Genomic DNA, 20,687 nt, shown 5'->3' on the forward strand with positions numbered 1-20,687 from the left:
CTGTACAACATGACAGTTGTGAACTTGGTGCCTGTTTCATCACATGTACCATTGGGATTCTTCCCCCAGACACCAGTTTCTCAAACAACACAGATGGGAACTGGCATCACAACATGTCCTTGATTCTCGCCACCCACCTGGTATTATTTTATGTTAATTTATTCAGTCTCGCAATTCCTTCACAATACCTATTCCTTTCTTGACTCCCTTCTAGTTTTCTACATCTTTCATTTTCTGACCCCTCTATTTTCCCTGCCTCCCCCCTCTACACATGCAATGCACTTTGGTTTCCACAATTATTAATAGATGCATAATACACTCCTGGAAATTGAAATAAGAACACCGTGAATTCATTGTCCCAGGAAGGGGAAACTTTATTGACACATTCCTGGGGTCAGATACATCACATGATCACACTGACAGAACCACAGGCACATAGACACAGGCAACAGAGCATGCACAATGTCGGCACTAGTACAGTGTATATCCACCTTTCGCAGCAATGCAGGCTGCTATTCTCCCATGGAGACGATCGTAGAGATGCTGGATGTAGTCCTGTGGAACGGCTTGCCATGCCATTTCCACCTGGCGCCTCAGTTGAACCAGCGTTCGTGCTGGACGTGCAGACCGCGTGAGACGACGCTTCATCCAGTCCCAAACATGCTCAATGGGGGACAGATCCGGAGATCTTGCTGGCCAGGGTAGTTGACTTACACCTTCTAGAGCACGTTGGGTGGCACGGGATACATGCGGACGTGCATTGTCCTGTTGGAACAGCAAGTTCCCTTGCCGGTCTAGGAATGGTAGAACGATGGGTTCGATGACGGTTTGGATGTACCGCGCACTATTCAATGTCCCCTCGACGATCACCAGTGGTGTACGGCCACACCATGATGCCGGATGTTGGCCCTGTGTGCCTCAGTCATATGCAGTCCTGATTGTGGCGCTCACCTGCACGGCGCCAAACACGCATACGACCATCATTGGCACCAAGGCAGAAGCGACACTCATCGCTGAAGACGACACGTCTCCATTCGTCCCTCCTTTCACGCCCGCCGCGACACCACTGGAGGCGGGCTGCACGATGTTGGGGCGTGAGCGGAAGACGGCCTAACAGTGTGCGGGACCGTAGCCCAGCGTCATGGAGACGGTTGCGAATGGTCCTCGCCGATACCCCAGGAGCAACAGTGTCCCTAATTTGCTGGGAAGTGGCGGTGCGGTCCCCTACGGCACTGCGTAGGATCCTACGGTCTTGGCGTGCATCCGTGCGTCGCTGCGGTCCGGTCCCAGGTCGACGGGCACGTGCACCTTCCGCCGACCACTGGCGACAACATCGATGTACTGAGGAGACCTCACGCCCCACGTGTTGAGCAATTCGGCGGTACGTCCACCCGGCCTCCCGCATGCCCTCTATACGCCCTCGCTCAAAGTCCGTCAACTGCACATACGGTTCACGTCCACGCTGTCGCGGCATGCTACCAGTGTTAAAGACTGCGATGGAGCTCCGTATGCCACGGCAAACTGTCTGACACTGACGGCGGCGGTGCACAAATGCTGCGCAGCTAGCACCATTCGACGGCCAACACCGCGGTTCCTGGTGTGTCCGCTGTGCCTTGCGTGTGATCATTGCTTGTACAGCCCTCTCGCAGTGTCCGGAGCAAGTATGGCGGGTCTGACACACCGGTGTCAATGTGTTCTTTTTTCCATTTCCAGGAGTGTATTTTGCCAGTAATCTCAGCCTTATGTTTTAACTTGTCTTCCATCTTTAACCTCTCAGGTTTTCAATCTCGTCTGGTGCTGTCCTCCACAATCAATCTTTCCTTCTCATTCTGTCTGGTAAGTCTCCACTGACTCAGGGTTCTGTGTGACTTTTCTGATCTCTCCTCATTACCTAAACCTCACCAGTCCTTTTCCTTCTACATCTACATCTACATCTACATCCATACTCCGTAAGCCACCTGACGGTGTGTGGCGGAGGGTACCTTCAGTACCTCTATCGGTTCTCCCTTCTATTCCAGTCTCGTATTGTTCGTGGAAAGAAAGATTGTCGGTATGCCTCTGTGTGGGCTCTAATCTCTCTGATTTTATCCTCATGGTCTCTTCGCGAGATATACGTAGGAGGGAGCAATATACTGCTTGACTCTTCGGTGAAGGTATGTTCTCGAAACTTTGACAAAAGCCCGTACCGAGCTACTGAGCGTCTCTCCTGCAGAGTCTTCCACTGGAGTTTATCTATCATCTCCGTAACGCTTTCGCGATTACTAAATGATCCTGTAACGAAGCGCGCTGCTCTCCGTTGGATCTTCTCTATGTCTTGTATCAACCCTATCTGGTACGGATCCCACACTGCTGAGCAGTATTCAAGCAGTGGGCGAACAAGCGTACTGTAACCTACTTCCTTTGTTTTCGGATTGCATTTCCTTAGGATTCTTCCAATGAATCTCAGTCTGGCATCTGCTTTACCGACAATCAACATTATATGATCATTCCATTTTAAATCACTCCTAATGCGTACTCCCAGATAATTTATGGTATTAACTGCTTCCAGTTGCTGACCTGCTATTTTGTAGCTAAATGATAAAGGATCTATCTTTCTGTGTATTCGCAGCACATTACACTTGTCTACATTGAGATTCAGTTGCCATTCCCTGCACCATGCGTCAATTCGCTGCAGATCCTCCTGCATTTCAGTACAATTTTCCATTGTTACAACCTCTCGATACACCACAGCATCATCTGCAAAAAGCCTCAGTGAACTTCCGATGTCATCCACCAGGTCATTTATGTATATTGTGAATAGCAACGGTCCTATGACACTCCCCTGCGGCACACCTGAAATTACTCTTACTTCGGAAGACTTCTCTCCATTGAGAATAACATGCTGCGTCCTGTTATCTAGGAACTCCTCAATCCAATCACACAATTGGTCTGATAGTCCATATGCTCTTACTTTGTTCAATAAACGACTGTGGGGAACTGTATCGAACGCCTTGCGGAAGTCAAGAAACACGGCATCTACCTGTGAACCCGTGTCTATGGCCCTCTGAGTCTCGTGGACGAATAGCGCGAGCTGGGTTTCACATGACCGTCTTTTTCGAAACCCATGCTGATTCCTACAGAGTAGATTTCTAGTCTCCAGAAAAGTCATTATACTCGAACACAATACGTGTTCCAAAATTCTACAACTGATCGACGTTAGAGAAATAGGTCTATAGTTCTGCACATCTGTTCGACGTGCCTTCTTGAAAACGGGGATGACCTGTGCCCTTTTCCAATCCTTTGGAACGCTACGCTCTTCTAGAGACCTACGGTACACCGCTGCAAGAAGGGGGGCAAGTTCCTTCGCGTACTCTGTGTAAAATTGAACTGGTATCCCATCAGGTCCAGAGGCCTTTCCTCTTTTGAGCGATTTTAATTGTTTCTCTATCCCTCTGTCGTCTATTTCGATATCTACCATTTTGTCATCTGTGCGACAATCTAGAGAAGGAACTACAGTGCAATCTTCCTCTGTGAAACAACTTTGGAAAAAGACATTTAGTATTTCGGCCTTTAGTCTGTCATCCTCTGTTTCAGTACCATATTGGTCACAGAGTGTCTGGACATTTTGTTTTGATCCACCTACCGCTTTGACATAAGACCAAAATTTCTTAGGATTTTCTGCCAACCCTCTTCATTCCTTTTCAACCCTTTTGACAAAAGAAGGAGCAACTGCTCATCTATTCAATTATATTTTCATAAAATGTTTATTTTTGTATAAACAAACAAATAGCTTGAACTATTACATTGGGATGTTCTTCCCTTTTATAATTAAATATGTGCATTTTATTAGTGACTTGCCTACAATGATATGGTCTCATTACGTGTTTTATGAAAGGAAAAGCTTCATCTGCAATGAAATAATAAGGAGATTTGTAGTCTTCATCTCGTAAAGGTGTAGGTTCTGGAAGCTGGAGTACATCTCCAAACAATTTTCTACCAATCAAAATAATTGATCTGTGCCTGAAACAGCTACTAAATGCATGGATTGGAATTATAAAATGCTGACCCAGATTTAGCAGGAACATTAACTCTGGTGTGCTTTCTGTTGAAGCTACAAATACAAGTCCATAGATTCCATAGTTCCTAGTAATGATCAGCTGTTTTCTTCCAGATTTATTGAGTTGGTGTTGGTAAATATTCAGGCTGCAGATGGTCTGATACTTCTTTGATATTTCAGCTACAATTCCTTGAAAGGGATGGTGTCCTCAGGGGCGCGAGTGAGGAGGGGGGGAGGGAAGAAAGTGAGATACATCCATATATAATGACCTTGTTATTGATGGGACATTAAACACTAATGTCCTCCTCATCCTCCTTGAAAGTGAGATACGTATTCATCTCTTTAAAAATGTTAGTAGCATCAGGTTTGTTCAACAATGTTTTTAAATTGTGTGCCGGGCCGAGACTCGAACTCTTGCCTTTACAAATGTCTGCTTGTGTCTGTGTATATGTGGATGGATATGTATGTGTGTGCGAGTGTATACCTGTCCTTTTTTCCCCCTAAGGTAAGTCTTTCCGTTCCCAGGATTGGAATGACTCCTTACCCTCTCCCTTAACCCACATCCTTTTGTCTTTCCCTCTCCTTCCCTTTTTCCTGACGAAGCAACCGTTTGTTGCGAAAGCTTGAATTTTGTGTGTATGTTTGTGTTTGTTTGTGTGTCTATCGACCTGCCAGCACTTTTGTTTGGTAAGTCTCGTCATCTTTCTTTTTAGAGATATATCAAATGAAAGTGCTGGAAGGTCGACAGACACACAAACAAACTCCGGAGTTCTGACAGGTTGGTGTTAGTGGGAAGTATCCAGATAACCCGGACGGTGTAACACTGTGCCAAAATGTGCTGGCCGTGCACCAAGGAATGTTTAGCCACAGGGTGATCCTCATTACCAACAAACACTGTCTGCCTGTGTCCATTCATGCGAATGGACAGTTTGTTGCTGGTCATTCCCACATAGAACGCTTCACAGTGTAGGCAGGTCAGTTGGTAAATCACGTGGGTGCTTTCACACGTGGCTCTGCCTTTGATCGTGTACACCTTCCGGGTTACAGGACTGGAATAGGTGGTGGTGGGAGGGTGCATGGGACAGGTTTCACACCGGGGGAGGTTGCAAGGGTAGGAGCCAGAGGGTAGGGAAGGTTGTTTGGGGATTTCAAAGGGATGAACCAAGAGGTTACGAAGGTTAGGTGGATGGCGGAAAGACACTCTTGGTGGAGTGGGGAGGATTTCATGAAGGATGGATCTCATTTCAAGGCAGGATTTGAGAAAGTTGTATCCCTGCTGGAGAGCCACATTCAGAATCTGATCCAGTCCCGGAAAGTATCCTGTCACAAGTGGGGCACTATTGGGGTTCTTCTGTGGAAGGTTCCGGGTTTGAGGAGATGAGGAAGTGGCTCTGGTTATTTGCTGCTGTACCAAATCGGGAGGATAGTTACGGGATGCAAAAGCTGTTTTCAGGTTGTTGGTGTAATGGTTCAAGGATTCCAGACTGGAGCAGATTCGTTTGCCACGAAGACCTAGGCTGTAGGGAAGGGACCGTTTGATGTGGAATGGGTGGCAGCTGTCATAATGGAGGTACTGTTGCTTGTTGGTGGGTTTGATGTGGACGGATGTGTGAAGCTGGCCATTGGACAGGTGGAGGTCAACGCCAAGGAAAGTGGCATGGGATTTAGAGTAGGACCATGTGAATCTGATGGAACCAAAGGAGTTGAGGTTGGAGAGGAAATTCTGGAGTTCTTCTTCACTGTGAGTCCAGATCATGAAAATGTCATCAATAAATCTATACCAAACTTTGGGTTGGCAGGCCTGGGTAACCAAGAAGGCTTCCTCTAAGCGACCCATGAATAGGTTGGCGTACGAGGGGGCCATCCTGGTCCCCATGGCTGTTCCCTTTAATTGTTGGTATGTCTGGCCCTCAAAAGTGAAGAAGTTGTGGGTCAGGATGAAGCTGGCTAAGGTAATGAGGAAAGAGGTTTTAGGTAGGGTGGCAGGTGATCGTTGAGAAAGGAAGTGCTCCATCGCAGCGAGGCCCTGGACATGCAGAATATTTGTGTATACCTCGATTATGTACCTCGATTATGACAGCTGCCACCCATTCCACATCAAACGGTCCCTTCCCTACAGCCTAGGTCTTCGTGGCAAACGAATCTGCTCCAGTCTGGAATCCTTGAACCATTACACCAACAACCTGAAAACAGCTTTTGCATCCCGTAACTACCCTCCCGACCTGGTACAGAAGCAAATAACCAGAGCCACTTCCTCATCTCCTCAAACCCGGAACCTTCCACAGAAGAACCCCAAAAGTGCCCCACTTGTGACAGGATACTTTCCGGGACTGGATCAGATTCTGAATGTGGCTCTCCAGCAGGGATACGACTTTCTCAAATCCTGCCCTGAAATGAGATCCATCCTTCATGAAATCCTCCCCACTCCACCTAGAGTGTCTTTCCGCCGTCCACCTAACATTCGTAACCTCTTAGTTCATCCCTATGAAATCCCCAAACCACCTTCCCTACCATCTGGCTCCTACCCTTGTAACCTCCCCCAGTGTAAAACCTGTCCCATGCACCCTCCCTCCACCACCTATTCCAGTCCTGTAACCCGGAAGGTGTACACGATCAAAGGCAGAGCCATGTGTGAAAGCACCCACGTGATTTACCAACTGACCTGCCTACACTGTGAAGCGTTCTATGTGGGAATGACCAGCAACAAACTGTCCATTCGCATGAATGGACACAGGCAGACAGTGTTTGTTGGTAATGAGGATCACCCTGTGGCTAAACATACCTTGGTGCACAGCCTGCCCATCTTGGCACAGTGTTACACCATCCGGGTTATCTGGATACTTCCCACTAACACCAACCTGTCAGAACTCCGGAGATGGGAACTTGCCCTTCAGCATATCCTTTCTTCTCGCTATCCGCCAGGCCTCAATCTCCGCTAATTTCTAATTTCAATTTGCCGCCGCTCATACCTCACCTGTCTTTCAACAACATCTTTGCCTCTGTACTTCCGCCTCGACTGACATCTCTGCCCAAACTCTTTGCCTTTACAAATGTCTGCTTGTGTCTGTGTATATGCGGATGGATATGTGTGTGTGTGCGAGTGTATACCTGTCCTTTTTTCCCCCTAAGGTAAGTCTTTCCGCTCCCGGGATATGAATGACACCTTAATCTCTCCCTTAGAACCCAAATCCTTTCGTCTTTCCCTCTCCTTCCCTCTTTCCTGATGAGGCAACTGTTGGTTGCGAAAGCTTGAATTTTGTGTGTATTTTTGTGTTTGTTTGTGTGTCTATCGACCTGCCAGCACTTTTATTTGGTAAGTCTCATCATCTTTGTTTTTAGATATATTTTTCCCACGTGGAATGTTTCTCTCTCTCTCTCTCTCTCTCTCTCTCTCTCTCTCTCTCTCTCTCTCTCTATATATATATATATATATATATATATATATATATATATATATATATATATATATATATATATATATAATAGGGGGAAACATTCCACGTGGGAAAAATATATTTAAAAAGAAAGATGATGAGACTTACCCAACAAAAGCGCTGGCAGGTCGATAGACACACAAATAAACACAAACATACACACAAAACTCTAGCTTTCGCAACCAACGGTTGCCTCGTCAGGAAAGAGGGAAGGAGAAGGAAAGACAAAAGGATTGGGTTTTAAGGGAGAGGGTAAGGAGTCATTCCAATCCTGGGAGCGGAAAGACTTACCTTAGGGGGAAAAAAGGACAGGTTTACACTCGCACACACACACATATCCATCCACACATACACAGACACAAGCAGACATTTGTAAAGGCAAAGAGTTTGGGCAGAGATGTCAGTCGGGACGGAAATACAGAGGTAAAGATGATGTTGAAAGACAGGTGAGGTATGAGCGGCGGCAGATTGAAATTAGCGGAGATTGAGGCCTGGCGGATAGCGAGAAGAGAGGATATGCTGAAGGGCAAGTTCCCATCTCCGGAGTTCTGACAGGTTGGTGTTAGTGGGAAGTATCCAGATAACCCGGACGGTGTAACACTGTGCCAAGATGTGCTGGCCGTGCACCAAGGCATGTTTAGCCACAGGGTGATCCTCATTACCAACAAACACTGTCTGCCTGTGTCCATTCATGCGAATGGACAGTTTGTCGCTGGTCATTCCCACATAGAACGCTTCACAGTGTAGGCAGGTCAGTTGGTAAATCACGTGGGTGCTTTCACACGTGGCTCTGCCTTTGATCGTGTACACCTTCCGGGTTACAGGACTGGAATAGGTGGTGGTGGGAGGGTGCATGGGACAGGTTTTACACCGGGGGCGGTTACAGGGGTAGGAGCCAGAGGGTAGGGAAGGAGGTTTGGGGATTTCATAGGGATGAACTAAGAGGTTACGAAGGTTAGGTGGACGGCGGAAAGACACTCTTGGTGGAGTGGGGAGGATTTCATGAAGGATGGATCTCATTTCAGGGCAGGATTTGAGGAAGTCGTATCCCTGCTGGAGAGCCACATTCAGAATCTGATCCAGTCCCGGAAAGTATCCTGTCACAAGTGGGGCACTTTTGGGGTTCTTCTGTGGAAGGTTCCGGGTTTGAGGAGATGAGGAAGTGGCTCTGGTTATTTGCTTCTGTACCAGGTCGGGAGGGTAGTTACGGGATGCAAAAGCTGTTTTCAGGTTGTTGGTGTAATGGTTCAAGGATTCCGGACTGGAGCAGATTCGTTTGCCACGAAGACCTAGGCTGTAGGGAAGGGACCGTTTGATGTGGAATGGGTGGCAGCTGTCATAATGGAGGTACTGTTGCTTGTTGGTGGGTTTGATGTGGATGGACGTGTGAAGCTGGCCATTGGACAGGTGGAGGTCAACGTCAAGGAAAGTGGCATGGGATTTAGAGTAGGACCAGGTGAATCTGATGGAACCAAAGGAGTTGAGGTTGGAGAGGAAATTCTGGAGTTCTTCTTCACTGTGAGTCCAGATCATAAAAATGTCATCAATAAATCTGTACCAAACTTTGGGTTGGCAGGCCTGGGTAACCAAGAAGGCTTCCTCTAAGCGACCCATGAATAGGTTGGCGTACGAGGGGGCCATCCTGGTACCCATGGCTGTTCCCTTTAATTGTTGGTATGTCTGGCCTTCAAAAGTGAAGAAGTTGTGGGTCAGGATGAAGCTGGCTAAGGTAATGAGGAAAGAGGTTTTAGGTAGGGCGGCAGGTGATCGGCGTGAAAGGAAGTGCTCCATCGTAGCGAGGCCCTGGACATGCGGAATATTTGTGTATAAGGAAGTGGCATCAATGGTTACAAGGATGGTTTCCGGGGGTAACAGACTGGGTAGGGATTCCAGGCGTTCGAGAAAGTGGTTGGTGTCTTTGATGAAGGATGGGAGACTGCATGTAATGGGTTGAAGGTGTTGATCTACGTAGGCAGAGATGCGTTCTGTGGGGGCTTGGTAACCAGCTACAATGGGACGGCCGGGATGATTGGGTTTGTGAATTTTGGGAAGAAGGTAGAAGGTGGGGGTGCGGGGTGTTGGTGGGGTCAGGAGGTTGATGGAGTCAGGTGAAAGGTTTTGTAGGGGGCCTAAGGTTCTGAGGATTCCTTGAAGCTCCGCCATCCTTTTGTCTTTCCTTCTCCTTCCCTCTTTCCTGACGAGGCAACCGTTGGTTGCGAAAGCTAGAGTTTTGTGTGTATGTTTGTGTTTATTTGTGTGTCTATCGACCTGCCAGCGCTTTTGTTGGGTAAGTCTCATCATCTTTCTTTTTAAATATATTTTTCCCACGTGGAATGTTTCCCTCTATTATATTCATATCATTAATTTGAATCCAACAATCACGTTTGTTATTGTTATTGTTATTGTCACTGTTACATTTCGTAGTCTTTTCTGTCATCTTATTTCCTCCTTCTGTTTTTGCCAGCAGTTTTACTTTCTATTCACCTTCTCCTTTTTTACCGTAATCCAGTATACAATTTTATCCCGCCGATATATACTCAATAGTACGTAATAATACGTAACCCACTTCCAAACCATAACCAAAAATTTTTTTTCCGCTTTCAACACTACCGCTGCTATAAAATCCACCGTTTCCAGTTCACAAACAGTTCCTTTCAGCTATTAAACAACCTTTTCGGCTAGTTTTAATATCTTTTGCTTTATTTCCATTTCCGTTTTTCTCACATCATCGATCATTTTTAGCCGCTTCCCACAGGTTTTAACGTCATTATTTCTTCATCAGACAATTGTTAGCTTCATTTCCATAATCTGCCACCACCAAACCACCCTTTTAATACATCCTCACGTAGTTTTTTCGAAATTTTCCCGTATTTCTCCACCCTTTAACGTGTTTTGGCGGCAACACAACCACCTAACCTTTGTGCACATCATTATCTACCTACACAAGTTCACCACAGGATCAACATAGCCCAGCTCTAACCAACCCTTTTTCGCCTTTTTTCACACCAGATCTCCATTTGCTTTCTAGTTTTACCTTTATCTCTCCCCATATATTTTTATATTTATTTTCATTTTCATTTCAGCCTCGTGTTCCACTTTCCACCTTCCAGTACCATGTCACCCTCACAACACCTCCACAACGACCCCATTAAGTTTTATTTACATTCCCTCCGCAAACATGCCTTCGCCCTAGCCAGATTACACTCCCATATTTTATTTTCTCAGGCTTGTCTGACATTTGGCATCACCCCCAAAGGCCTCACACTTAAAGTTCCCATCTCTGGCTGCAACCCTTCTTTCCATCAGTCCCTATACCAGTTCCAAACCGAACAATCCATTGCCCTCACCCACCTAATCCTTCACCTACACATCCACTCAGCCAATCAACACACCCATCAACTCCTGTCCCTAATAAAAGTCCTCAATCTTTCCTCTCCCACATCCACACCAGTTCAGAGCATCCTCCTACAGGCCAACCGCAAATTAGAACAGCATGCCACCCTCCACCTTAAAAAAACTATCCAATCTCCTGGTTTCCCACCTCCGGAAAGGCAACTCACTCACCCTTCACAACCTTTCCAGCAAACCTCAACCTCCTCTCATTGCACACAAACCCAGTCTCTCCCATCTACTCAATCTCCCACTTCCAGCTCCACTCCCTCCAAAACCTCAAAACTCCAATCAACACAATCTGGAACCACAACACCCCAATTCAGTAGTTAACCTCTCCTCCAAACCTCTCTCCCAATCCGAAACCTCTGTCCTATCCAAAGGCCTCACCTTCAGCCCCACTCCCAGATTTAACCAAACAGCCCTTGTCAAAGATTTACTGTCCTACAGCCGTACTCTCTGCTGGAAATATCACTTTGCCACGAAGAAAAATGATCCTAATCCTACTCCCAATGATCCAACTCCCCAAGATACTATCCAAATTGAACCATGCCTGGAACAGTTCCGTCCTCCGTCACAGCGGGACCCACCTCCTCTTCCTCAAAATCACCCTCTCCTAACCTTCCAGGAATTTCTGACTTCCAGCCTTGCCTCTCAATCCTTCTTAAAAAACCTTAATCCTACTCCCAACATCACCACTGCTGAAGCCCAGGCTATCCGTGATCTGAAGGCTGACCAATCCATCGTCATTCTTCCAGCGGACAAGGGTTCCACGACTGTGGTACTTGATCGTCGGGAGTATGTGGCTGAGGGACTGCGTCAGCTTTCAGACAACACTACTTACAAAGTTTGCCATGGTAATCCCATTCCTGATGTCCAGGCAGAGCTTCAAGGAATCCTCAGAACCTTAGGCCCCCTACAAAACCTTTCACCTGACTCCATCAACCTCCTGACCCCACCAACACCCCGCACCCCCACCTTCTACCTTCTTCCCAAAATTCACAAACCCAATCATCCCGGCCGTCCCATTGTAGCTGGTTACCAAGCCCCCACAGAACGCATCTCTGCCTACGTAGATCAACACCTTCAACCCATTACATGCAGTCTCCCATCCTTCATCAAAGACACCAACCACTTTCTCGAACGCCTGGAATCCCTACCCAGTCTGTTACCCCCGGAAACCATCCTTGTAACCATTGATGCCACTTCCTTATACACAAATATTCCGCATGTCCAGGGCCTCGCTGCGATGGAGCACTTCCTTTCACGCCGATCACCTGCCGCCCTACCTAAAACCTCTTTCCTCATTACCTTAGCCAGCTTCATCCTGACCCACAACTTCTTCACTTTTGAAGGCCAGACAAACCAACAATTAAAGGGAACAGCCATGGGTACCAGGATGGCCCCCTCGTACGCCAACCTATTCATGGGTCGCTTAGAGGAAGCCTTCTTGGTTACCCAGGCCTGCCAACCCAAAGTTTGGTACAGATTTATTGATGACATTTTCATGATCTGGACTCACAGTGAAGAAGAACTCCAGAATTTCCTCTCCAACCTCAACTCCTTTGGTTCCATCAGATTCACCTGGTCCTACTCTAAATCCCATGCCACTTTCCTTGACGTTGACCTCCACCTGTCCAATGGCCAGCTTCACACGTCCGTCCACATCAAACCCACCAACAAGCAACAGTACCTCCATTATGACAGCTGCCACCCATTCCACATCAAACGGTCCCTTCCCTACAGCCTAGGTCTTCGTGGCAAACGAATCTGCTCCAGTCCGGAATCCTTGAACCATTACACCAACAACCTGAAAACAGCTTTTGCATCCCGTAACTACCCTCCCGACCTGGTACAGAAGCAAATAACCAGAGCCACTTCCTCATCTCCTCAAACCCGGAACCTTCCACAGAAGAACCCCAAAAGTGCCCCACTTGTGACAGGATACTTTCCGGGACTGGATCAGATTCTGAATGTGGCTCTCCAGCAGGGATACGACTTCCTCAAATCCTGCCCTGAAATGAGATCCATCCTTCATGAAATCCTCCCCACTCCACCAAGAGTGTCTTTCCGCCGTCCACCTAACCTTCGTAACCTCTTAGTTCATCCCTATGAAATCCCCAAACCACCTTCCCTACCCTCTGGCTCCTACCCCTGTAACCGCCCCCGGTGTAAAACCTGTCCCATGCACCCTCCCACCACCACCTATTCCAGTCCTGTAACCCGGAAGGTGTACACGATCAAAGGCAGAGCCACGTGTGAAAGCACCCACGTGATTTACCAACTGACCTGCCTACACTGTGAAGCGTTCTATGTGGGAATGACCAGCAACAAACTGTCCATTCGCATGAATGGACACAGGCAGACAGTGTTTGTTGGTAATGAGGATCACCCTGTGGCTAAACATGCCTTGGTGCACGGCCAGCACATCTTGGCACAGTGTTACACCGTCCGGGTTATCTGGATACTTCCCACTAACACCAACCTGTCAGAACTCCGGAGATGGGAACTTGCCCTTCAGCATATCCTCTCTTCTCGCTATCCGCCAGGCCTCAATCTCCGCTAATTTCAATCTGCCGCCGCTCATACCTCACCTGTCTTTCAACATCATCTTTACCTCTGTATTTCCGTCCCGACTGACATCTCTGCCCAAACTCTTTGCCTTTACAAATGTCTGCTTGTGTCTGTGTATGTGTGGATGGATATGTGTGTGTGTGCGAGTGTAGACCTGTCCTTTTTTCCCCCTAAGGTAAGTCTTTCCGCTCCCGGGATTGGAATGACTCCTTACCCTCTCCCTTAAAACCCAATCCTTTTGTCTTTCCTTCTCCTTCCCTCTTTCCTGACGAGGCAACCGTTGGTTGCGAAAGCTAGAGTTTTGTGTGTATGTTTGTGTTTATTTGTGTGTCTATCGACCTGCCAGCGCTTTTGTTGGGTAAGTCTCATCATCTTTCTTTTTAAATATATATATATATATATATATATATATACACACAAATTGTGTGTCTATCGACCTGCCAGCGCTTTTGTTGGGTAAGTCTCATCATCTTTCTTTTTAAATATATTTTTCCCACGTGGAATGTTTCCCTCTATTATATTCATATATATATATATAAAAAGAAAGATGATGAGACTTACCAAACAAAAGCGCTGGCAGGTCGATAGACACACAAACAAACACAAACATACACACAAAATTCTAGCTTTCGCAACCAACGGTTGCCTCATCAGGAAAGAGGGAAGGAGAAGGAAAGACAAAAGGATATGGGTTTTAAGGGAGAGGGTAAGGAGTCATTCCAATCCCAGGAGCGGAAAGACTTACCTTAGGGGGAAAAAAGGACAGGTATACACTCGCACACACACACATATCCATCCGCATATACACAGACACACTGTATGTGGATGTGAGTTTTAAGGGCGAGGGTAAGGAGTCAATGTCTGCTTGTGTCTGTATATGTGTGGATGGATATGTGTGTGTGTGCGAGTGTATACCCGTCCTTTTTTCCCCATAAGGTAAGTCTTTCCGCTCCCGGGACTGGAATGACTCCTTACCCTCTCCCTTAAAACCCACATCCTTTCGTCTTTCCCTCTCCTTCCCTCTTTCCTGATGAGGCAACAGTTTGTTGCAAAAGCTTGAATTTTGTGTGTATGTTTGTGTTCGTTTGTGTGTCTGTCGACCTGCCAGCACTTTTATTTGGTAAGTCTCATCATCTTTGTTTTTAGGTATATTTTTCCTTCATGGAATGTTTCCTTCTATTATAACTATATATATATATATATATATATATATATATATATATATATATATATATAAATATAATAGAGGGAAACATTCCACGTGGGAAAAATATATTTAAAAAGAAATATGATGAGACTTACCAAACAAAAGCGCTGGCAGGTCGATAGACACACAAACAAACACAAACATACACACAAAATTCTAGCTTTCGCAACCAACGGTTGCCTCATCAGGAAAGAGGGAAGGAGAAGGAAAGACAAAAGGATATGGGTTTTAAGGGAGAGGGTAAGGAGTCATTCCAATCCCAGGAGCGGAAAGACTTACCTTAGGGGGAAAAAAGGACAGGTATACACTCGCACACACACACATATCCATCCGCATATACACAGACACAAGCAGACATTTGTAAAGGCCAATATATATTTAAAAAGAAAGATGATGAGACTTACCAAACAAAAGCGCTGGCAGGTCGATAGACACACAAACAAACACAAACATACACACAAAATTCTAGCTTTCGCAACCAACGGTTGCCTCGTCAGGAAAGAGGGAAGGAGAAGGAAAGACAAAAGGATATGGGTTTTAAGGGAGAGGGTAAGGAGTCATTCCAATCCCGGGAGCGGAAAGACTTACCTTAGGGGGAAAAGAGGACAGGTATACACTTGCACACACACACATATCCATCCACACATACAGTGTTGTAAATCACGTGGGTGTCTGTGTATGTGTGGATGGATATGTGTGTGTGTGCAAGTGTATACCTGTCCTTTTTTCCCCCTAAGGTAAGTCTTTCCGCTACCGGGATTGGAATGACTCCTTACCCTCTCCCTTAAAACCCATATCCTTTTGTCTTTCCTTCTCCTTCCCTCTTTCCTGACGAGGCAACCGTTGGTTGCGAAAGCTAGAATTTTGTGTGTATGTTTGTGTTTGTTTGTGTGTCTATCGACCTGCCAGCGCTTTTGTTTGGTAAGTCTCATCATCTTTCTTTTTAAATATATTTTTCCCACGTGGAATGTTTCCCTCTATTATATTCATATATATATATTATCAGGTTCATACTGGTTTTATATTCTTCAAACTCCATCCTCTCCTACCCCATTTCATCCCAGAAAGAAACTCTGCCATTGTCTCTAACTAATCAAAACAATAATGAATAAATGTGTGTGTATGTGTATGTATGTACACGCACACATTCATGTATGTATAGAAATAGAATCCACAACTTACCAGTTCATGGTACCTTTCATGTAGCTCACGCTCCTGATGTATGTGATCCCGAAACATAGCGAGAAGTCTCTCTGAGTGACTTCGAGGTAGCCCCGTACTACCTGCATGACGTGTTGTTTCCCCTTCACTCTCTGACAGTTCTGATGATTCATGGTGATGTTGGTGTTGCATATCAGTTCTGCAGACAATTATATGAATAGGTAATTATATTGTTGTAATTACTGAACTTCAGTGTAAAATATTTAGCTGGAGTATAAGAGATGTAAATATTACAATAATGGAAATTCCTGGATGGAATAACATGTAAAATAAGGGAAAGTTAAATGCTCAGGTACTCACCATATCGGACTCATGAGTGAAGCATATAGAAACATATACAGGAAATACTATTCACACTAGCTTTTGAGCTCCTGCTCTTTTTCTAACAAAATTATACCCACTCATGCACACAATCACACAGACACCCAAACACACTCTACTGCAACCACAGTGAGACTGAGTCTTGAGATAGGCATGGGAGTGTGTGTTTAATGGGTGTACTTTAATTAGAAAAAGTGCAGGAGCATTGAAACCTAGTGTGAACAGTGTTTCCATCCACGTGTTTCTATGCACCACACATCAGTCCGCCGTAGGTGAGTGGCTAAGTTTCCTTTAGATGTAAATATTACAAACATCATTAAGTGCCATTACCTTACTTGGACTGCACGGTAATATACATCAATACTGGCAAAACATACTTGGACTGCATAGTAATATACATCAATACTGGCAAAACAGAGTAATACTAACATTAATTGTATCAAAAGTAAAATTCAATTGAGAATACTTTCATTATGACCAAAATACAGGAGGCAAATCTAAATTTACATATATCCACAAGCCACCAAATGGCATTCTGCAGAGGGTACTTCTGATACCATTAACTGACCTCCTACCCTACCCTATTCAACTTGCAAATGCCACCGACAAGAATGATTGTCAGCAAGCCTTTGTATTGGCTCTAATAACTCAAATTTTCCCATCCTGATCATTACGCAAAATGCATGTGGAAGGAAGTAATATGTTCACCAATTCTTCCCAGAAAGTGCTCTCTGGAATTTCAGGCACAATTCCTAACACTGCCAACAGAAATACTTACATTAGAAAATACTAATTTTTACACCATACAGTTCTTACTCATAGGGGATATAGGGATCTTTTGGAAAAGGTTGGGAAGGGGTGAGTGTAGGTCAAGCAGATGAGATGAGACAAAGGTGAAGGGAAGCGCATCAAAGAGACTAGAAGATTATTGGAGGTAATAGAAGGGTAGACAGAAAATCTGTGACACTCTGCTTGGTGCAGATTTACTGGTGATGTCTTGGAGGTATACACCCACATGAAGAACTCTTCCACATCCTGAAACACTTTAACACCTTTTCCAAACTTGAACTCAATTGCTCCTTCTCCAGGCCCAGAGTCATTTTATTGGTTTTGACCTCATACTCACTGGGGCTTTTAGCCAAGTGTCTGTCAACCTCTTCTCAGCATATATGCAACAATACCTCCACTCTGATAGCTGCAAACCTTTCTATGTCAAGCAATCCCTTCTATACAATAGCCTGGTTAACCACAGTAAATGTATGTGCCTCAAAACCTATACCAGTAATCTCTCCTATGCTTTCCTCTACTGCAACTATCTCACTGAACAGATACAGAAAGTAAGCTCTCACGCAGTCACCTACTCTGACATGACCATCATAGCTTTTTCACTCAATATAGCCAGAAGTAATCCTTGCCCCCTGCCCCCTCCCTCCTTACCCCATAATACAGAGGTCTTAAATACAGCAATAGATTACTAAAGCAGAGCTATGCTTGTCTCAACTTAAGCCATGAAATGATATTGTATGTCCCCAATACACTACCAACGCAATTCATTGTCATCTTTCACCATCATATCTGCATCAGTCTTATCAAATTGCTACTTCAGTGTACCACCTCCGAAATTTGTTCTCATAGTTAAAAATGCCCCACATGCTCCCATTCATTACAATTTACTCCAGTCCCAACAAAAGTAAATCCTACAACATTAAAGGCAAAAAAACCTGTGTTATTTACCAACTGACAACTGTTCCCTGTGTAGAAATTTATGCAAGAAGGACCATCACAAAACTGTTGAACACATGAGTGGAATCAAGAGAAATGTGTGTCAATGGGACACCTAGTTTCAAGCTTCTGAGCATGCTCTACAGTATTACTTAACAAATCCAAGCACCAACTAAACCAAATGTGCTGTTTGGATCCTCAGATGCAGCACTAGTTTTCCTGAACTTCAGAGGTGAAAACTTGATCTCCAGCGCACATTGTAATACCTGCATCCTCCTGGATTTAATCTTTCCTCTCTTCTCATATTGCAAAATTTTCTTAATTAGTTATTTATTTATTTCAATTATGTTCATTTTTATTTTTCCTCTCTATCTACAACTCTCTGTTTTGCTTTTCTAGGCCATCTTTCTCTTTGACCCTTTCCTTTTACTTTTTAATTATATTATTTCTTTCTCTTTTCACTGTGTCTACTCTATCCTCTCTTAACAGAAAATGAGTATTTACCAACTGCTTCCTACTCTCTCTGATGTATTTTCATTGTGTGGGACTGTGCACAAATGGATTAATTCATATTTAACTGGAAGAGTACAGAGGGTTGAAATAATCACTTCACATAATGTGCTGTTTATGAAGGCACAAAAGTGTCTTGCATTTTTTTAAAATCAGTGATCACCAAATCTACTGTAAATCAGCAAGTTTAAGAAACTAATATAAGTGGTAAAAACAACTGTCCTATGTTACAAAGAATTTGAAGCAATTACATAGATCCTAATATTCACTAGTAGATATGATGAATATATGTGCATAGTTAAAGCCAGTAAATGCAAAAATGTAACTGTCATATGGCTTCGCTGGCTTGGATATTCCATGGGATGTGTTCAGTTGCCTGTCATGAAGGGTGTTCTTCTTCTGTGCACAATATCCCCTTTTCTTGCAGGTATGTGAGAAATGTATCATACATGTATTTGTAGAGTGTAGATGAATGTAATGAGGTGTATATAGCATTTTACATGTCCTCACTTCATGAGACACTGTAGAGAGACTTGAAATTTAATCCAGGACATTGGTGCAAAGACTGGTGATCAGGAACTTTATGCCACCACCTCTTCTCTCCATGCTGGACAAATACTGGCAGTAAAATTTTCATCCACTGCCAGAATTTGAACCAGCTCACCTATGATTTGAGAGCCACTGCACAGACATGCATTAGCAGCCCCAACTAAGAAGGCAAGTGACCCAGTACATCAGAGTGCTTTACTACTTCCCCTTACAGAGCACAGCCACTACACATACTTCATGTTACAATCCATACAATTACATGAGAGTCTCTCCATGATCACATGAGTGTGCCTTTGGATGTCTGTGTGTAGTATGTTTGGTTGTGTGTACTGTTGCTAGAAAAAGAATTAGTGTTCAAAAGCTAATGTGAATGTTGTTCTGCACTAACTGTTTCTGTATTCTCACCATTTGATCTGCTGTAGGTCAGTGTTTGCCTTTCCCTTATTTCCCATATTGCTCTACGCAGGAATTTCCATTATAATTGCATGAGTTTCGTTTTTTATTGTAGAATCATTAGACTTTTTCCTTACGTACTTAATTTTAAAAATCAATGGTTACAAAACTGTGTGTTATAGTTGGATTTAGTCTTGTAATTTTCTTTTCCAATGTGTTTCTTAAACTTTCACACTCATCTCCAGCTGTATTTTTCTTTTCTTGTATTAAAATTTTTGTTACAAAATTTTGTTTTGTATAATGAATCTTCTCATTTTAATATCTGGGCAATATGTCAGGTCAAAAGGCAAATGCCAAGGGAATAAAAACACACTAATAAGCATTTCAGATTCACTGAGTTCTCCATCAGGAATAGACATTGTAATTAATCTATTTATTTATTTATTGCTGAAGTAAGATTCTATGGCTGAGCAGTCAGCATGCTTGGCTGCCACACAGAGAAATCAAGCTGAAATCAGAGATACTGTTAAGGATTTTCACTAATGAGAGATCTGAAACAGGGTACATTCAGACTTTGAGGAACCACTTGGAGGAGAAGTCATGGCTCCATGAAGGCAGATCAGTTTTTCTGACCATATGCCACTCTAATACTTTAATGTCTACTGCAGAAAATCAAGGAACAGCTGGTCAGCACACCAAGGTCTTACAGTGACTGTGGTGGCAAAAAGTTTAGTTAAAAGGATAAAAATATGCTACGCCTTAAATATACCCTGTAGTGACAATTACAATGTAAAACTGCCCTATAGCTTAACAGGTAGCATTCTAGCTTGTGAGCCAGACCAGGATCAAACTTGCATAGTAGATTAATGACCATCGGTATGGTACATGAACCAGCTTGAATATGGTCTTTATCTACCCTTGTCATCACTGGGGGTGGGTCCCTCTCATACTGTGTTCTGAATGACCTGCACTTCCTTTGAAATTTCCACAAACTTTCCCTCTATCCTCCAAATGGAAGGAATTACTAGTTCTGAAAGCGAGCGAAATGCAATTGGCATCCCTGCACACACCTGTGTTTAATGTGTAACTGCTGGAAGATTCATTGTCGTACATCTGTTAGTTATTGTTCAGTGCTGCATTGAGTAGAATGATGTGTCACACAATTTGTGAATTTCAATATGGCAGAGTTAGAAGAGCAATGCATCTGAAATAAATTTTGCATGAAACTCAAACAAACCTACATAGAGACATACCAAAAAATGCAGAAAGCCTACAGTCATGAGCAGTTCAGCCATACTCAATGTTACAAATGATTCACATGGTTTAAAAA

The 20,687-nt window shown here is 44.3% G+C and overlaps 1 protein-coding gene across 1 annotated transcript in view; it reads right to left on the minus strand.

The window, feature by feature from the left end:
• The window catches only part of LOC126091919 (1-phosphatidylinositol 4,5-bisphosphate phosphodiesterase classes I and II), a 433,185-nt gene that overhangs the window by 51,512 nt on the left and 360,986 nt on the right, over nt 1–20,687 (minus strand). Inside the window, exon 18 of the mRNA XM_049907237.1 lies at nt 15,824–16,001. Coding sequence (XP_049763194.1) covers nt 15,824–16,001 — 178 coding nt within the window. The remainder of the gene's footprint in view (nt 1–15,823; nt 16,002–20,687) is intronic.

The sequence above is a fragment of the Schistocerca cancellata genome, chromosome 7, assembly GCF_023864275.1.
Source record: "Schistocerca cancellata isolate TAMUIC-IGC-003103 chromosome 7, iqSchCanc2.1, whole genome shotgun sequence".
Lineage (NCBI taxonomy): Eukaryota > Metazoa > Arthropoda > Insecta > Orthoptera > Acrididae > Schistocerca > Schistocerca cancellata.